At 26.3% G+C, this 15540-nt stretch overlaps 1 protein-coding gene across 2 annotated transcripts in view; it reads right to left on the reverse strand.

The window, feature by feature from the left end:
- The window catches only part of LOC109600765 (uncharacterized), an 81062-nt gene that overhangs the window by 49150 nt on the left and 16372 nt on the right, over positions 1-15540 (reverse strand). For both annotated transcript variants that reach the window (XR_007547094.1, XM_020016946.2), the window contains exons 10-13: positions 11230-11481; positions 8858-9010; positions 8587-8790; positions 2965-3117 (exon numbers count right to left, since the gene is read on the reverse strand). Coding sequence is in view for 1 of the 2 variants with exons in the window: in XM_020016946.2 (XP_019872505.2) it covers positions 2965-3117; positions 8587-8790; positions 8858-9010; positions 11230-11481 (762 nt within the window). In the remaining variant the exon portion in view is untranslated. The remainder of the gene's footprint in view (positions 1-2964; positions 3118-8586; positions 8791-8857; positions 9011-11229; positions 11482-15540) is intronic.

The following is a 15540-nucleotide window of genomic DNA, read 5'->3' on the forward strand; positions in this document are numbered from 1 at the left end:
TATGTCATTGAGCACATTTAGTAAGGAGGTTAAATGTTTTAAAATTGTTCGTTTGTTAACGCATTTTAAGTATGACAAAAGGAGATTGTATCAATATGTAAATTTCATGTAAAAAGTTTAAAACTTCGTTGCGGTTATGGAAAAGTTTCGAAATCCATATCGGATAAAAATGTGTTGAAATAAGATTTTCGATGTTTTAAAAATTGTCGGCGTATCGAACGTATTCGTAATCAAGCCAATAGAGTGTGAGATTTTCGTGTATTGAGGCGTTAAATTCCCTTAATAGTATATAGAATATTAAGAGGTGAAATTAAATTTGGAATACCTCCAAATAGTAGACGGGCCTCGGCAAGTGAAACGAGGAGAGAAACGTTTTCAAGTTAAGTTCCTGTCATGTTTAGAAATTTGTCTATAGTTCAATTAAGTCACCAAAAGCTTAGTACATAGTTATTTCCCACCCCAAGGAATGTTGGAACTGTTGACTCGGTTTGTCAATGGGTTTAACATGTTCCTTTGTAATATTTTAACGTCATTTTCCAGGGCGCTAATATATACCGTTTTTTAAATAAATTAATAAAAAGTGTCACACTCAAAAGTGAGCGTGTTTAAAATGAATTAAGGGTTATAATATATTCATTTTAACTTTGACTAAATTCTACGATAAAGTTTTCATTTATTAGAAATAAAGAATTTTATTGGAATTAGATTTTTCAGGGAAACTTTCCACTTAGATATATTACAAATTTCACGAAGTTTATGCCTGGAGTTGGATTTGTTTTATTAATTATTAACTCTTCCATCCAACTTAGATTTCCAATTCAAACAATTTTTAATTAATTTTAAATAAGTTGAAGGTCCCAGAATATAATTCTAATAAACAGTAATCTTATCTTATTGATTCAATTAATTGTGTTTCTTTTAAACGAAACTTAATAAAGAGATTATAATCTGAAATTGTCGGTGTGAATCCCAGAATATCACTAGTTTTCCGCAACTTCCCGTTAAATTGGGTACAGTAATCTTCTAAACTACTCAACTTGTTCTTATGATATCAAAGCCATGTTCCACTTTCAGGCTGACATTAGCTAATCCGTTTTTTTTTTTGTGAATCCCACGTCATACACGAAATAATCTAACTAAACGTATGTGAACGTCTAGTTTCGGGATGCTGTCATCAGCATTATTTATCAGTTTTAATCTCGTCCAGTTTCATATTTTTTGCCACGGGCAAAAGATAAATAGTAGCATGTATAAATAAATCACCAGACTAAATTTACTCTAGGCTCTTTAGTGATATTTGAATTTTTACGCAAGAAATATGTTTTTATGAATTAAATATAAACACCAGATTTTTATTCGTAAAAAACTTGATTTATGTTAATATTCTTTTGAGGATTAAATAACTTTAGAAATTTAGGGTACATTTTTAAGATGCAAATAATTGGATCAAATAATTAATTATAGCTGATATTTTTTAATTATCTTACGAAATATCCAGAGTTCGCTTTTTCATTTTATCAAATTAAATTTCAAGATTTATATTCATTAATAAAAGGTAATTTTCAAGCGATTCTTTCGCAATTAAAAATTGGTACAAAGTTTCATTTTAATAAAAAAATATATCTACATATTTTAATGGTTTTTCCAAATAATAATAAATAAAATAAATTTAATTAAAAACATTTTGAATGTAATAATTATAAGATTAAGAAATTTATAGAATATCTACAAACTTAACATATAATTGTAGTAAAATTCATATTTCTTTGTTTTCTTCTTTATATTTAAAATATTTACTGGGTTAAAATGGTATATTCAAGTGCTGTACTTGGTGCTTTATAAGATTAAAAATCAGCTGAACGCAACAGAAATGGTAGAGTCGATTTAAAACAGGCAATAAATGCGTTGAAGATGAACGACCACAAGATTATCCTGAAACTCAGATCATTAAAGAAATTATTACAACATTCTGAGTAAAATTTTCGTACAACTTGGAAATAGGGCAGTCATTAACCGTGATAAATCAACCATTAGAAAGAAGTTTTATGCATTGAATTTCAGCAAAAAGTCGTACAATTGGATTGCACATAAATTAAGTGAGGATAACAAAGTTAGGTGTTTGACAATTGCCAATTCTCTCTCTGCACGCAACACAAATGACCCTTTTATTGATTACAACAGTTCTCACAACAATATGCAATAGATAATTGGTTGAAGCTAGTAAGTCTAATGGAATAGAACTTAAAAAGTCATCATCAAACGATGAAAGCAACTGTCTACTACTCATAAGTTGATCATATTTATGAAAAACTAGAAATTGAGTTTCTCTACTCAATAGAAGAGGCTTTCTACTTCTTCATGATGACGCAAGTCCATGTCAAATTAGAAACTCAATAGAAGTCACAAACTTCAGAATTCAGAAGTCCAGATGTTTCTCCATGTGATTATTACATATGTTGTCATTGTTCAGTTTATTTACGTATTAAAAGATTAATTCTGAAATTGAGATCAAAACTGAGGTTGATTGTTTCTTCAGTTCCAAAAATCCAGCATTTTTCTGTCATAGTAAGAATTTATTCATTATATAGTTAGTCATTAGGAAACACTGTATGCTTCTCTATGGCAACGAAAGACCACATGTCTCGTTAGAAATTCAATAAAAGTTTCAAAATTTTAAATGAGAAATTATATTGAATCCGTTATATACTCCAAATAGTAAATGGCAGATTAAGCCTGAAGGAAATGTTAAAACAATAGTTGAATTTGCTTATAAAACGTTGTAATGGTGACTATTTTATTGAATAAAAGTTGAAATTATATTTCTAATTACATTTGTTTTAAACTAGAGATTAAAAAATATATGTTTAAAAGCTAAAAAATTCATATTTCTTTGTTTATAGAGTATTTTGGATTGTTTAAAACAATAAAATATGATGTGAAAAAATATATAAAACTTATACTTACATCTAGGTTTTGATCAGGACAATTAATTTTGGACATGAGGGTGTTGCCTTTGTCCGTGAAATGAGTGACAACTGTAACATAATAGGGAGGCACAGAGATGGAGGGTGTTTGAACGGTAATATCCCCGTTGAATTCGTTTACTTGTCCCTTAATCTGTAAAATAAAACAAATAGAAATAAATCACATTGACCAATAGCGAGTACATTTCATTTTAAGCTTAACAAATAGGAAATAAAACCGTATGTCGTTTGTAAAAATAAAAATACAGTCTGGCTACGGGGATAAATATAATCTCGCAAAGAAAAGGTGAATGGGAATATTAAAATACCCTTGCATATCGTACAGGCTCGGGCGTCATAAATTTTACGAAAAAACAAACCGACCAAATATATTCTTTCCTCAGGGCATTACGTCCTTTTGTTCCTAAGTAGATTTTTTACTCGTTCTGTTTAATAAAATAATAAAACCGGGCCGGATCAAAGTGTTATACAATATCGAAACGAAATACCCCCGCAACGGGTAAATAATGTTTTTCACACCTTTCGCCACTCAATTTTCAATCGTCATCGTTAATACATACACGTGCACGTGCCCAGACGAAATGAATTCACAATCGCGACCGCCATTTATAACTTGATGCAGAAAAACGCGTAGTGTTACCACGAACAACAGGTTTTAATTAATTGCCGCAATTTCAAACGAACTATTCATTAATCAACTGGACAGATTCGGAAAATGTAAAAATTAATTTATGCCGAATCACGGGGAAATGCCGATCATCGTTAGAATGTTTTTCTACAATTTAAAAAATATATTTTATTTGTTTGTGGCCAATTTGGGGAAATTATTCCATTGATTTTTGTTTTAATTTTTTTTTTTTTTTTTGACCATTTGGAGACAGGAAAACGTACTGTGACTAAATAAAATTTTACTAATAATTTATTTTAGACGTAGTATATACTAATTTATTACATTATTCTATGTATTAATCGTTTCCATTTAAAATTTAAGTTTTTTAAAGAAGAGATTCTTAAAATAATTTTGATTCAGATCATATAAAATATTATTTATTTCAAATGAGTATAATTAAAATAAACATATTGTAAGATATTTTTTTAAAATGGTTTAATTTAAAATTTGCCTAGAAAGTACATAAAAAAAATATTCAAAATTCTGTATTTTTTTTTTTTTTTTTTGGGATTTGTCACACATCTTAAAAGCACATATGAGTCCAATTTACAACAGATTAACAATATACCCTCAATAGGATTGAACATTGCACTCCAGAGAAGAGGAAAATAGTAATTAACATGAAAAATCAAAGTCAACAGTTGTTGACGTTGCCAAAAGCTTAAGATGAAACTTGAAATATGATTTAGAATGTTATTGACAAATATGAAGCAATTGAAAATAAATGAAAAATGTCCTAACAAAAAATAAACTTTTATAAACAGACAACAAAATCCTTTCTTGTCCTCTAAATAAATAAAAAATGAATTAATTAGGAAATACAATATCAGTGAGTCTAATAGAGCAATCCAAAGTTCACTGAATGAACAAAACTACCAAGGATGTACTTCAATAAAGAAACCATTAATATCAAAAAACAATATTTGAACAAGACTAAAGTTTGCACAAAAATATATTAATCATCCCCCAAGTTTTGTCGAAGAGTATTTTGGAGTGATCAATCCAACTTAAATAGGATGTATTAGATGGTAAACAATACGTTTGTCGTTCGCAAATGAAAGTACAGTGCCTAGACTCACTACAAAAAATTGGAAACACCGTGGAGGAAGCATTAGGGTTTGGGGTTCCCTTTTTTGGCATTGTATAGTACCATTACTGAAAATTATTAGTAATATGAACCGATTTATGTGTTGAGGTATCTTGAGAGATGTAATATATAGCCATTTGCCAACAATAATTTGATTAACCAGTTGCATAGTGGACACAACAACAACAAAATAAATATTACTAGTAGTATATATATTTTAAATAATTGTTATAATTATATCCAGTACTGTATATTTTAAATGTATGTTATTTCTGCGAACAGTCAAATTATTTGGTTCAAAATTTAATTAGAATTTTGAATTAGGTACATGTGAATAACTGTAGAAAGAATATTGTGTATAGTTTTTGACTAACATAAAATAATTTGAATGCATTTAATTAGTGGTGTCCATTTACTAATTAACATTAAATAGTATTGTGTACTCTTTTTCCGGCCACCAATATATATTCATTTTATATAATTTGTATAATGAATCAACTGTTATTTATTTATTTGTAATATCAATAAATTTGTTTATTTTTTAAAAAAATTAATTAATTTAAAAATCTAATGTTTTAATTAATACTAATAAATATTAGCAAATACCATTAATTTACAATTACTACGATCATTTTATTTTTATTTTATTGTCAAAATTTCAAACGAACTCTTCATTAAATCGACTGCACAAATTCGAAAAATGTAAAAATTAATTTATGCCGCATCACAGGAAAATACCGATCATCGTTAAAATGTTGTACAACATAAAAAAAATATATCTGTTAGTGGACAATTTGTCGAAATTAACCGGTCGGTTTTTATTTTTCGATTGTTGGTACCCGGAGCGGCGGTCCGTAACGGCGAAAGCGCCGTATCGCGCCCGAAAATAAATAAGAACTTTACAAGTTTCATAGATAATGTTAAAGTAAAGCAACGTAAAAATGTTGTGCGATCCGTGTCCGATTTCTGCTTTGGATTTCGAGAATGAATTGTTCCAGTCGAAAGTGGAAAACGGAGGCTTCGAGGGCTTACTGAATGCAGAATCTAAGTAGAACTGCGGTCCAAGTGACCCTATGGGACATATAACAGTCGTTCGGGCGTCTAGAATGATAACTAGCTATGGTCCAATCTAATAAAATATTGCAGATCACGGATACAGAGCCGGCCTTATGCCTTATGCCTTATGCCTTATGCGTTATCCAAATCTCTCTCCTCTTTTTTCTTCTATTTTTTTTTTTTTTAATTCAATTTATCGATTCCCAATTTTTACGCACACTCTATTAAATAAATGCTAATTGTTTAATGATGAAGTTTCCCCCTTTTTGTGTTTTGTTGTTATTTCGTTCAGGTCTAATTGCTCAAAATTGTTTCCGTTTTAATTGTTTAATGAGTATCATCGTTGTTTTAATTGTTGCCAATCAGCATCGAAATTTTTGTTAATTTAAATTCCATATGCACCGATTGTTTCCTTCATCACTAAACATGTTCATAACGTTATAATTATATTAGTTTTTGTTCTAATTTAAAATTTTTTAAATTATTTTAGTTAAAAATACATTTAATTTTAAAATTTTATTAAATTAATATAATAATTTATAATAAATTTATTCGATATTTAATCCTTATATTTATTTTATGATTTTAACAAAAATTGTCACATATATGTTTATTTTAATTAAATATTTCTATTATTTTTGGAATTTTGTGATTTAATAAATTATATTAATTATTATTTTGACTTTCTAAACTTTTATTGATTTGGAAATTTAAAAATGTGTTTTATTTTAATTTATATCATTATTATTTTAGTAAAAATATTTTAATTAATTTTTAACTATTATTTATTCATAAATTTATATTATAAATTTATATTTTACTAAAAATTATTGTTTCCAACTAATAACAATTAATAAACATTCTTAATTGAATCATTTTTACAATTATCAGTAAACATTTTAATTTATTGATTTAATGATTTTTAATACTTAGTAATTTTAATTAATTATTAACAATTTTAATATATTGTAACCTATGTATTTTATGTTAATTTATATTTCTTTTACATCTTGTTTATATGAATTAAATTTTTTATTAATTCTGAAATTTATTAAGCTTTATTTTAATTAATAATGACAAATATTATTAATCGCCACTAAACTTAAACGTACCACAAACATTTTATTTTTATATTTTGAATTAAAATTAAATGTTTTAAATTTTACTAATTATTGAACCTAAATAACTTAGTTATTTTTTAATTTAATTTTGGTTAATCATCACATGTGTGTATCAAAATGAAATTTAAAATAAAATTAAATATTTAAACATTAATTAAAACAACTATTATATTTATTTGATGTGCTGTACATAAATAAACAAAATAAATTATATTTGATATGGATTTATCTAATTAAATTTTTATTTGTTTATTTGTGATTTCAATTATTTTACCGAAATTATTATTTAATTAATATTAACAAACATTAATAAATATCCTTAATTCATATATACTAAATAAATACTAATTATTTAATGATAAAGTACCTCTTTTAATTTTTTGTGACTTAGGTCTAATTACTTAAACTGGTTTTCATTTTAATTGTTTAATGAGTATCAGCGTTGCTTTAATTATCGCTGAACAGCATAGAATTTTTTGTTAATTTAAATTATTTCTTTATTCTCTGAACATTTTGTTTTATTTTTAACTTAATCATTCATCTTTACTTATTAAAACATTATTTACATTTGTGTTTCAAATAAAATATTATTTATAATATATTAAATATGTATGAAATTTAAATCTTAATTTAAATAATTATTTGTTTTAATTTAAATCAATTAATTTGTTGAAATAATTTTTTATATATTTTTTAATTATTTTATTGAATAAAATTGATTTAAGTGTTGCTTATTAATCTTGAAAATTATTAACATTTATTAAATTGTAACATAATAAGTTACTTTATATACATTTTATATTATATTGAATAAATTTGATTTTTTTTTTACTTTTCATATTATTGTTTATTAGTACTTAATATTTTAATTAGTTACTTCCAATCATAGTTTAAAATTTTATTTTTGTTTATTTTTTTATGAGATATTAATTTTTTCAATGTCACATTATATTTTTATTTTAAACTAAAAAAATACACTTCACTTGTTTTAATAAAAGTATTATTTCAAATAAAATATGAATTAATTTTTGAATGAAATAGTTGATCCATTATTTTAAAATCTTTTAACATTTCTGTACTAATTTTCAAAATGGATTTATTTAAAAAATACATTTAAAATGTTTACAAATCTTTTTTATTTATTATAAATATATTTAATGAAATTTAAATACTATTATTTGGTTTCATTTGTCAGTTTAAAAGGCCTTTACCTGAACATTTGCAAATAAAATTGAATAAACTTTGTAAAATGAAATTGTGATTTAACATGAAATACAGTCCTGCTTAAGAGCAGTCCACAACACTGAATACTTTAAAATAAGTGGTGCAATTCTGTTAGGCAGCTGTAAACTTTAGTTTTAAACGGCCGGAACAACCGGAAAATAACAATTATGTCGCCAGGAATAGCTGAAATATTTTCATTATTGCATCCAGTTAATTAATGTACTTTTTATGAATCGTATAAAAGGTGGCCAATAAAGTGGCAGTTGATGTAGGTAACGGGACGTCCGCAATAAACAGAACCATTCGCTCAATTATACTAATGGAAAAAATATATTTTCCTTTCAACGTATCGAATCAATTATTAATAGAGTATTATAAACTCCCTCACGGAACAGAACCAAATTAATTGAATTGAACAACGTAGCTGTAAACATAAATATTTACCTCGTAGGACACATTCAAATCGAAAGCGTTCTTGTTGGTGGTCGCCGAAATTCGGCCCCTGTAAAAGTTCAATTCGGTCTCGTAGTTGGCGGAGACGCGCAGCTTCGGCAAAGCTTCGAACGGCGTCACGACGCTCAATGTCGCGTTGTATTTGCTGTCCTGTTGCTCCTTGTTGTCTGACTTGTATTTGGCAAAAACGGCCGTCTGAAATATGAACGCAATAAAATTAATAACGGCATTAAACGTCACTGTACCTATACGGATTTCTTACCTCGATTAATTTGCTTTTGTTTTGGTAATTGAAGTTGGCGTCCAGTAAGTAGATGTAGTTTGGTACAATGTGAAGTTCCAAGTCCGAGGAAATTGTACGGAATGTCTCGTACGGAGTTTCTATTTGTAACTTGTTATGCAGTCGCATAATATCCTGTAATGAAAAACAATTAACCATTAAGTTGTTGTTAATAATTAAATTCAAGCTCCAACAAATAAAATTGAGTTACTTGAGAAGCTCTTAAATAAATTAGATTGGCTTTATTAATTCCCATCAAAGATGAATACAAGTAATAACTTTGACAAATCAAACTACTTCCGGAAATAAAAATTTATGAAAAATCTCATTTTGATTAAGCACTTCATCTAAATTAAAATGAAACGACTCTTCTTGAAGCTGTGAAAAAGCTTTATGAATTGTAATTATAAATGTATAGCAATTTATCTTGAAATGTTTTCTAACGTCTTTAGATCAGTCTAGTTTTAAAACCAGGAACTTTTAACGATTGAAATCATTAACCGGAAATAATTGCATCATTATAAAGTTACTAAAAAATTAGTAAATATTTTCAATTTGCTGATATTATGGGTTTAAAAAGATCAATTTAATATTTTTATGGATATATAAATTAAAATACTTTTATTTTTATAAATTACAATATTGATAAAATATTTATAAAGGTATTTTTGTTTATTTTGTAATTTCAGGTCAAAAATTAGTCTAGATTTAAATTAAATCAATAAGTTTAATATTTAATTTGTAATAATTTGAACCACAACAGAAAATAAATCATATATACTTAAGGTGGTATAAAAATGACAAATTTATATTCAAATTTCTGTCAAAACTGTAGAGAAATAAAAACTTAAAATTTAGTAATTTCAATTTATGTCTATAAGTACTTTATTTGTTGGATATAAATAAAACATTATAAAATTCAACAAATAATAAATATATTAAATTTAGTAAACTTAAATAATATAAATTTAAGAAAAGACACTAATTTCTTTCAATTTATAAACAAAACAATGAGAATCTCAAAACTGTAGAAAAATGCATATTTTATGATAATTTATTTATTTAAAAATATTTAAAATATTTTAAATTGTGTTAGATTGAATCCCTTTAATTTGTGAAACTTTGTGTCGCAACAAAACAAAAATAATAAATTAATAAAATTCTATAAATAATTAGTAAATACTTAAAATTTTCTAAAAATTTTCAATAGACGAAATTTCTTTAAAATTTTAATTATTAACTCATTCGACATTTATAAATTTAGAATTACAAAACGATTTATTAAAAAAGTATTTAAGTATAAATCTTAAAACAGAATTTAAAATTAATATTTTAAACAGATATTTTAAATGTAAATAATTTAACAATAACATTGAATTGTAATTATAAATAAAGATATTTTTATTTAGTATTATAAAAAATATAACATAAATTTTAGAAAATGAAGTTTCTAATTTCTTTTATAAGATAATAATCTTAAAACTGTAGAATAGTTTGTAAAAAAGTGTAAACGATTTCTATATTTTTTTAAATCATTTTGAATTTGAAAAAATTAGTTTTAAACTCATTCAACATTTATAAATTTAGAATTATGAAACTACTTATGAAAAAATGTTCTTTAACTTTTGTACTTCGAAACTACAAAATAATAAATATCTAAAGATATGTAAGGCCCTTGGAATGATTAGAAAAATAATACCATCTTTTGACATAAAATAAAATTAATTTAAAAATAAATTAATTTTTCATTAAAATTCCATCAATACACTGAAATCAATTCATTAATCTTAAATTAAAATCAGCAAGTTTAATAATATTAATTTCGTGTAGGACGATAAAGAGAAAAATTTATTTTATTAAAGCGAAAAATATAAAAAACAATGTTAAAATTTAAAATTTTTAAAATGTGCATATTTCTATAAATAATTATTAAATACATGAAATTACTCATTTTTTTATTTTATAAGAATAATTGTAATATTTTTTTATTATATTAATTTATACTAATAACTTTTTTAATTTGAGTGATTAATAAAAAAATAAATTAAATTTTCATATAAAAAATTAAAATAAAATCAATAGAGTGAAACGAAGTCATGAATTGCAATTATAAATGCATGTACTTTAATTTATCGTAAAAGCTTTTCTAAAGTCTTTACTTTCAGACACGTTAATAATTAACGAAATGTATTGAGTATCGGTTAATAGTAAATAATTAATTAAATAATAAATGTATCTCGATTTATGTTTGATAGTTTTTCTATCGTCTAAAGAGCTGTTCAATTTGAAGAGCAGGAAGTTAAGCAAAGTTGGTAGTGAAGCATTACAAACCCAATAAGTATCGATTAACTCACATAAAATGTAAAGACGTCGATTAATCTGGCTGCTCCTGCAGGTAGAATTAGTTTGGCTTGTAGTGTGTAATCGTGGCCGTTTTGATCAATTTCCAACTTGCCGGTCATAGTTGGATATGTAATGACGTCTATTTCAATTAGGCCCTCCCAATTGATCGTTTCATTGTCTGGCAGTCCGTAAATTTCTTGTTTTTTGATGTTCATGTCTTCCAGCAGCTTCGGCTTCGGTTTGCCCACCAGTTTCAGTCCCAACTGGAAACAGTAATTAATTAGATTGTGCCCGTGAACTGTATTATCGATATTTCGACACACAACACAACACTTTTAATCATTTATCTTGTATGGTTGAGTATAATGTATTCCTGGTGTCAGTTATTGCTTTATACTGTGGAGTAATTATAGCTAATTCAGCTTGTGGAAAGGAGAAAAAACATAATCTGAAAGTGTAGCTGGCTAAAAATAATAAAGAAAGCTAACGATCGAGCTTTTGTTTCGTTAAGTCCTCTGAACACGCACCACTTCAATTCATTTATGGTCTTCTTAGTTTTTTTCTCTTCTAAGTTCCCCCTAATAATCGTTAAAATGTGCTTAATATTTTCTCAAGAACTTTAATCCTGAACGGTGCGCCATAAATTTGAAAGTTTAATACATTCATAACAGTATAAAAGTAAATCCGCACAATATTGCGAACGAAACTAATAGATGCTAAACGTAAAGTAAAAATAATCTCGTGGGATGTTTCGGTATAATGGCAGGCAGGATATCCCGTAAAATGCCTTTAAGGTCGACTCAGCAAAAGGGGATAAGAACAAGACTTTCGTTTATTTCACTTTTAAAGAAAACTATAAAAGAAAGATAGACGTATTTTTCCCTTCTTATATCCATACATCAATTCCCGGTTCTACCTTTCAATACAAAGAAACCGCCGCCGCCACCATACCGATAGGTTTTCTCAATTAACGTAATGTTTCTTTTACGACACCTGGGCTTGCAATTTTTAAAACGTGAATACATAAAATATTACAAAATACGGGAGTGTGAACAATTTTACATCCGTAAGCCGGCTTTTATATTTACCTTCCTATTCCTATTAAAATTATTTAATACACGACGCAGCATTTTTATGCAAATGTGACGTTATTAAATTGCAAAATTAAGATTTACTTCCGACCCAAGGATCAACTGTAACTCCACTTGATGGACAATTATGAAAAAAAAAATATATAAAACTACACACACAAGTGGTTTTTCAATTTAAAATAAATTGAATATTAATGATATATAAAAGTTTGGCCAGTCAGTTTGGAACGGGATGGCTTCGTGAAGATTTTTAACTTTAACTTTAAATTAGTTTCTTTAAATAATCTCGGAATTTTAAACGAGAACGCAATAAAAATTAAAACTTCCACTACTAGGCTAATTACAAGAGGTGGAATATTTTATTATGAAATAAATTTAATTATAATTAGTTAAATTACAAGCTAGGATATTTTATGCAATTACTAGTTTAAATTAAATACACAAAATGTATTATTTGCAAACGACGGAAAAAACACTGATTTGTAGCCAAAATCAGTTTTGTACTAAATGATGCGCAAGAGTCGATAATTTTATGATTTCATGCTGCGCAGACTGGCCAAATCTCAAAATTTTTTAAACCTCATATTGATAATCTCACAGTTTTTGATATATTTACGAAATCTGACTTTTGATGGATAACTTTTCTATATACTTATTTATTTTTAAGAAAATAAATTTTCTTAAAATTTTGAGATATGTACAATTTTTTATTTCAAATGTAAAACATAATTAAATTTGCCTCTAAAATATGAATTAACTGATAATTTAGTTAACTTATAATTTTAAAAATCAAACAAAAATTTAATTAAAAAATTATATCATAATTACTATTTTTCATCAAATTAGCAATAGTTAAGACTCGTATATTTATGCAAAATAATGTTTTCCTTATGTTTTTCAGACGAAATATTACGAAATTATATAAAAAACATTAAAATATTTTACTTAAAATTAAAAAAAATATTAAAATATTTAGTTTAAATAAAAAAACAATTATTTAATTTATTTTTATGTTTACATACTCACGTAAAAATTGTGATTAAGATACTTCAATTATAAGTTCGTCAAATATCACATTTGGTAGCTTAAACAAGGACTCCCTGAAAGACGTTTAATAGACGGCAATAATATATATCTTGAAATTCATCGATGTATCTTAGTTAAAGGTAATTTTTTTATATAGTTTTGGAGAACTTTCTTACAATTTAAGGATAAATTAAATCATGGCTTCTTTTTGAAATAAAAAAGCATATTATCTCGAAACTTTAGGGAGATGTTTTTGACCTAAATAGCTTAATCACATAGAAAAGTACCTGTATAAACAACCAGTATAAAAGTTACACTAAAATATGAACAAAACGGCAGGGATAACAAGAAATGGTCAAAAACAATTATAGGCTTTAGATTTAACGTCATGAGATTTATATAAAAAACTTGAATATTAATTAAAACAGGGAACATGTTTTTTGACGATCTAACATCAAAGACTTTTCCAAATAAACACAGAAAAGTCCATAAAAAAGTATGTTATTGTAAATTAAATCAAGTTTTTTACATTTTATATTTATCTAATTATACCTTATTAAACGTATATGTTTGTGCTGAACGAAACAAAAGCGAAATTTTCTGAAATAATGTTTAATTTATGAAAGGAAAAACCGTCTGAAAAATCTGATTTTGATTAAACATTTCATCATCATTCAAACGAAACGACCAGTCGGAATTTACGAATCTCGAAATCGTGAAAAAGCTTTATGAGTTGTAATTATAAATGTATTCCAATTTATCTTGAAAGGTTCTCCTAATGTCTTTAGATCAGTCTAATTTTAATCCCCTGGAAGTTTTAAAGGTCTGAATCATTAACCAAAGTTACAACTTAAACATTACCAAACCAATGAGTTCCGATTAACTTACACGAAGACGTGATGTGTGTGTTGGTTTTATAAAATCAACTCGGAAAAGTCAACAAAAACGATGTTATCATGTTTATACAGGATTTCTCTTAAAATTTTGTATATTCTAATTAGTGTAATAATAATTTGGAAGTCACGTAATTGTCAAACTTGGCTTATTATTGGGAAATAGCTGAATTATAGATCAGAATAATAGTTTGGTTATTGAAAATTCCACCCCCAATTATTACTTGTCGCTGTTGGATAAACTATGCGTGTCAAAAGCATTTCTGGCTTAGAAATCGGAACAACGGCGATGATTGTTAAGTAAAAGTGATTTAGAAATCGATTGATTCGGAGGCGAGATAGTTATACAAGATGTTGATATTTCTTAAGGCAAGGAAGGTGGAATGATTGAATAAAGTTTTCGGTATTTATCAGATAATCTAGCTCACATATCCGGGATAGAATTTCGTATCTCTTTGATTTATAGCATTCAGTTGCTGAACAATTTGTCAAAGAGATCTAACCAACTATATACTTCATTAGCCTACGTGAATAGCGGAATCAGTACATTATATCTCTACTTCTAGTCCCGAACTGCAGATATATTATCACCCTTGATATGTACTTATTAGATGCAAAGGGCGTAAACTATCTAGGAACTTAGTGGATTAAAAACAAACACCCGCACTACCTTGGGATAGTATAATAACATAATCAGGAGTAACAAGTACGTGTTCTATTACAAGAAAGGGATGCGTGCACTATTTATTGTATTTAAACTATTTCGAATTACATGCACGACAAGATGTACAAGAACAAAAAGAAATTGTTCAAACATTAGTTCGTTGAATGGAAAACGGATCGAGACTCGGATTGTTTCTGAGGCTTTAAAAAATTTACATCATTCAGTTCAGCATGTTAGGTTTATACTACAAATCCAATTTTCAAGCAGGATTTTATTGTCTAAGCCAGAGAAGATACCAGATTTATCCATTCAAATGAAATATTATAAATAACAAATGGCTTAACTTTTGCCATCCCTCTTATTCAAATTTCGATGACGTATTTTAATAGTTTTACGATTTATTGACATTTTTAAGATTCCTTCTCTTTGATATTCCCCTCGATTGCGTTCGCCAGATATAACATACTAAATCTTTAAAAATACATCGATTCATCTTCACAATCATTTAAATTTTAAACGAATGAATATATTTAAATAAGGTTCAAACTGACACATTTTTATTGATGTCGTATCAATAACTAATGTATTTTTATGTAAAACAATAGCTCGCATTAAAAATAAAATATTCATATACAAAATTTTTATATA

This window comes from Aethina tumida, chromosome 1 (genome assembly GCF_024364675.1).
Source record: "Aethina tumida isolate Nest 87 chromosome 1, icAetTumi1.1, whole genome shotgun sequence".
In the NCBI taxonomy this organism is placed as follows: domain Eukaryota; kingdom Metazoa; phylum Arthropoda; class Insecta; order Coleoptera; family Nitidulidae; genus Aethina; species Aethina tumida.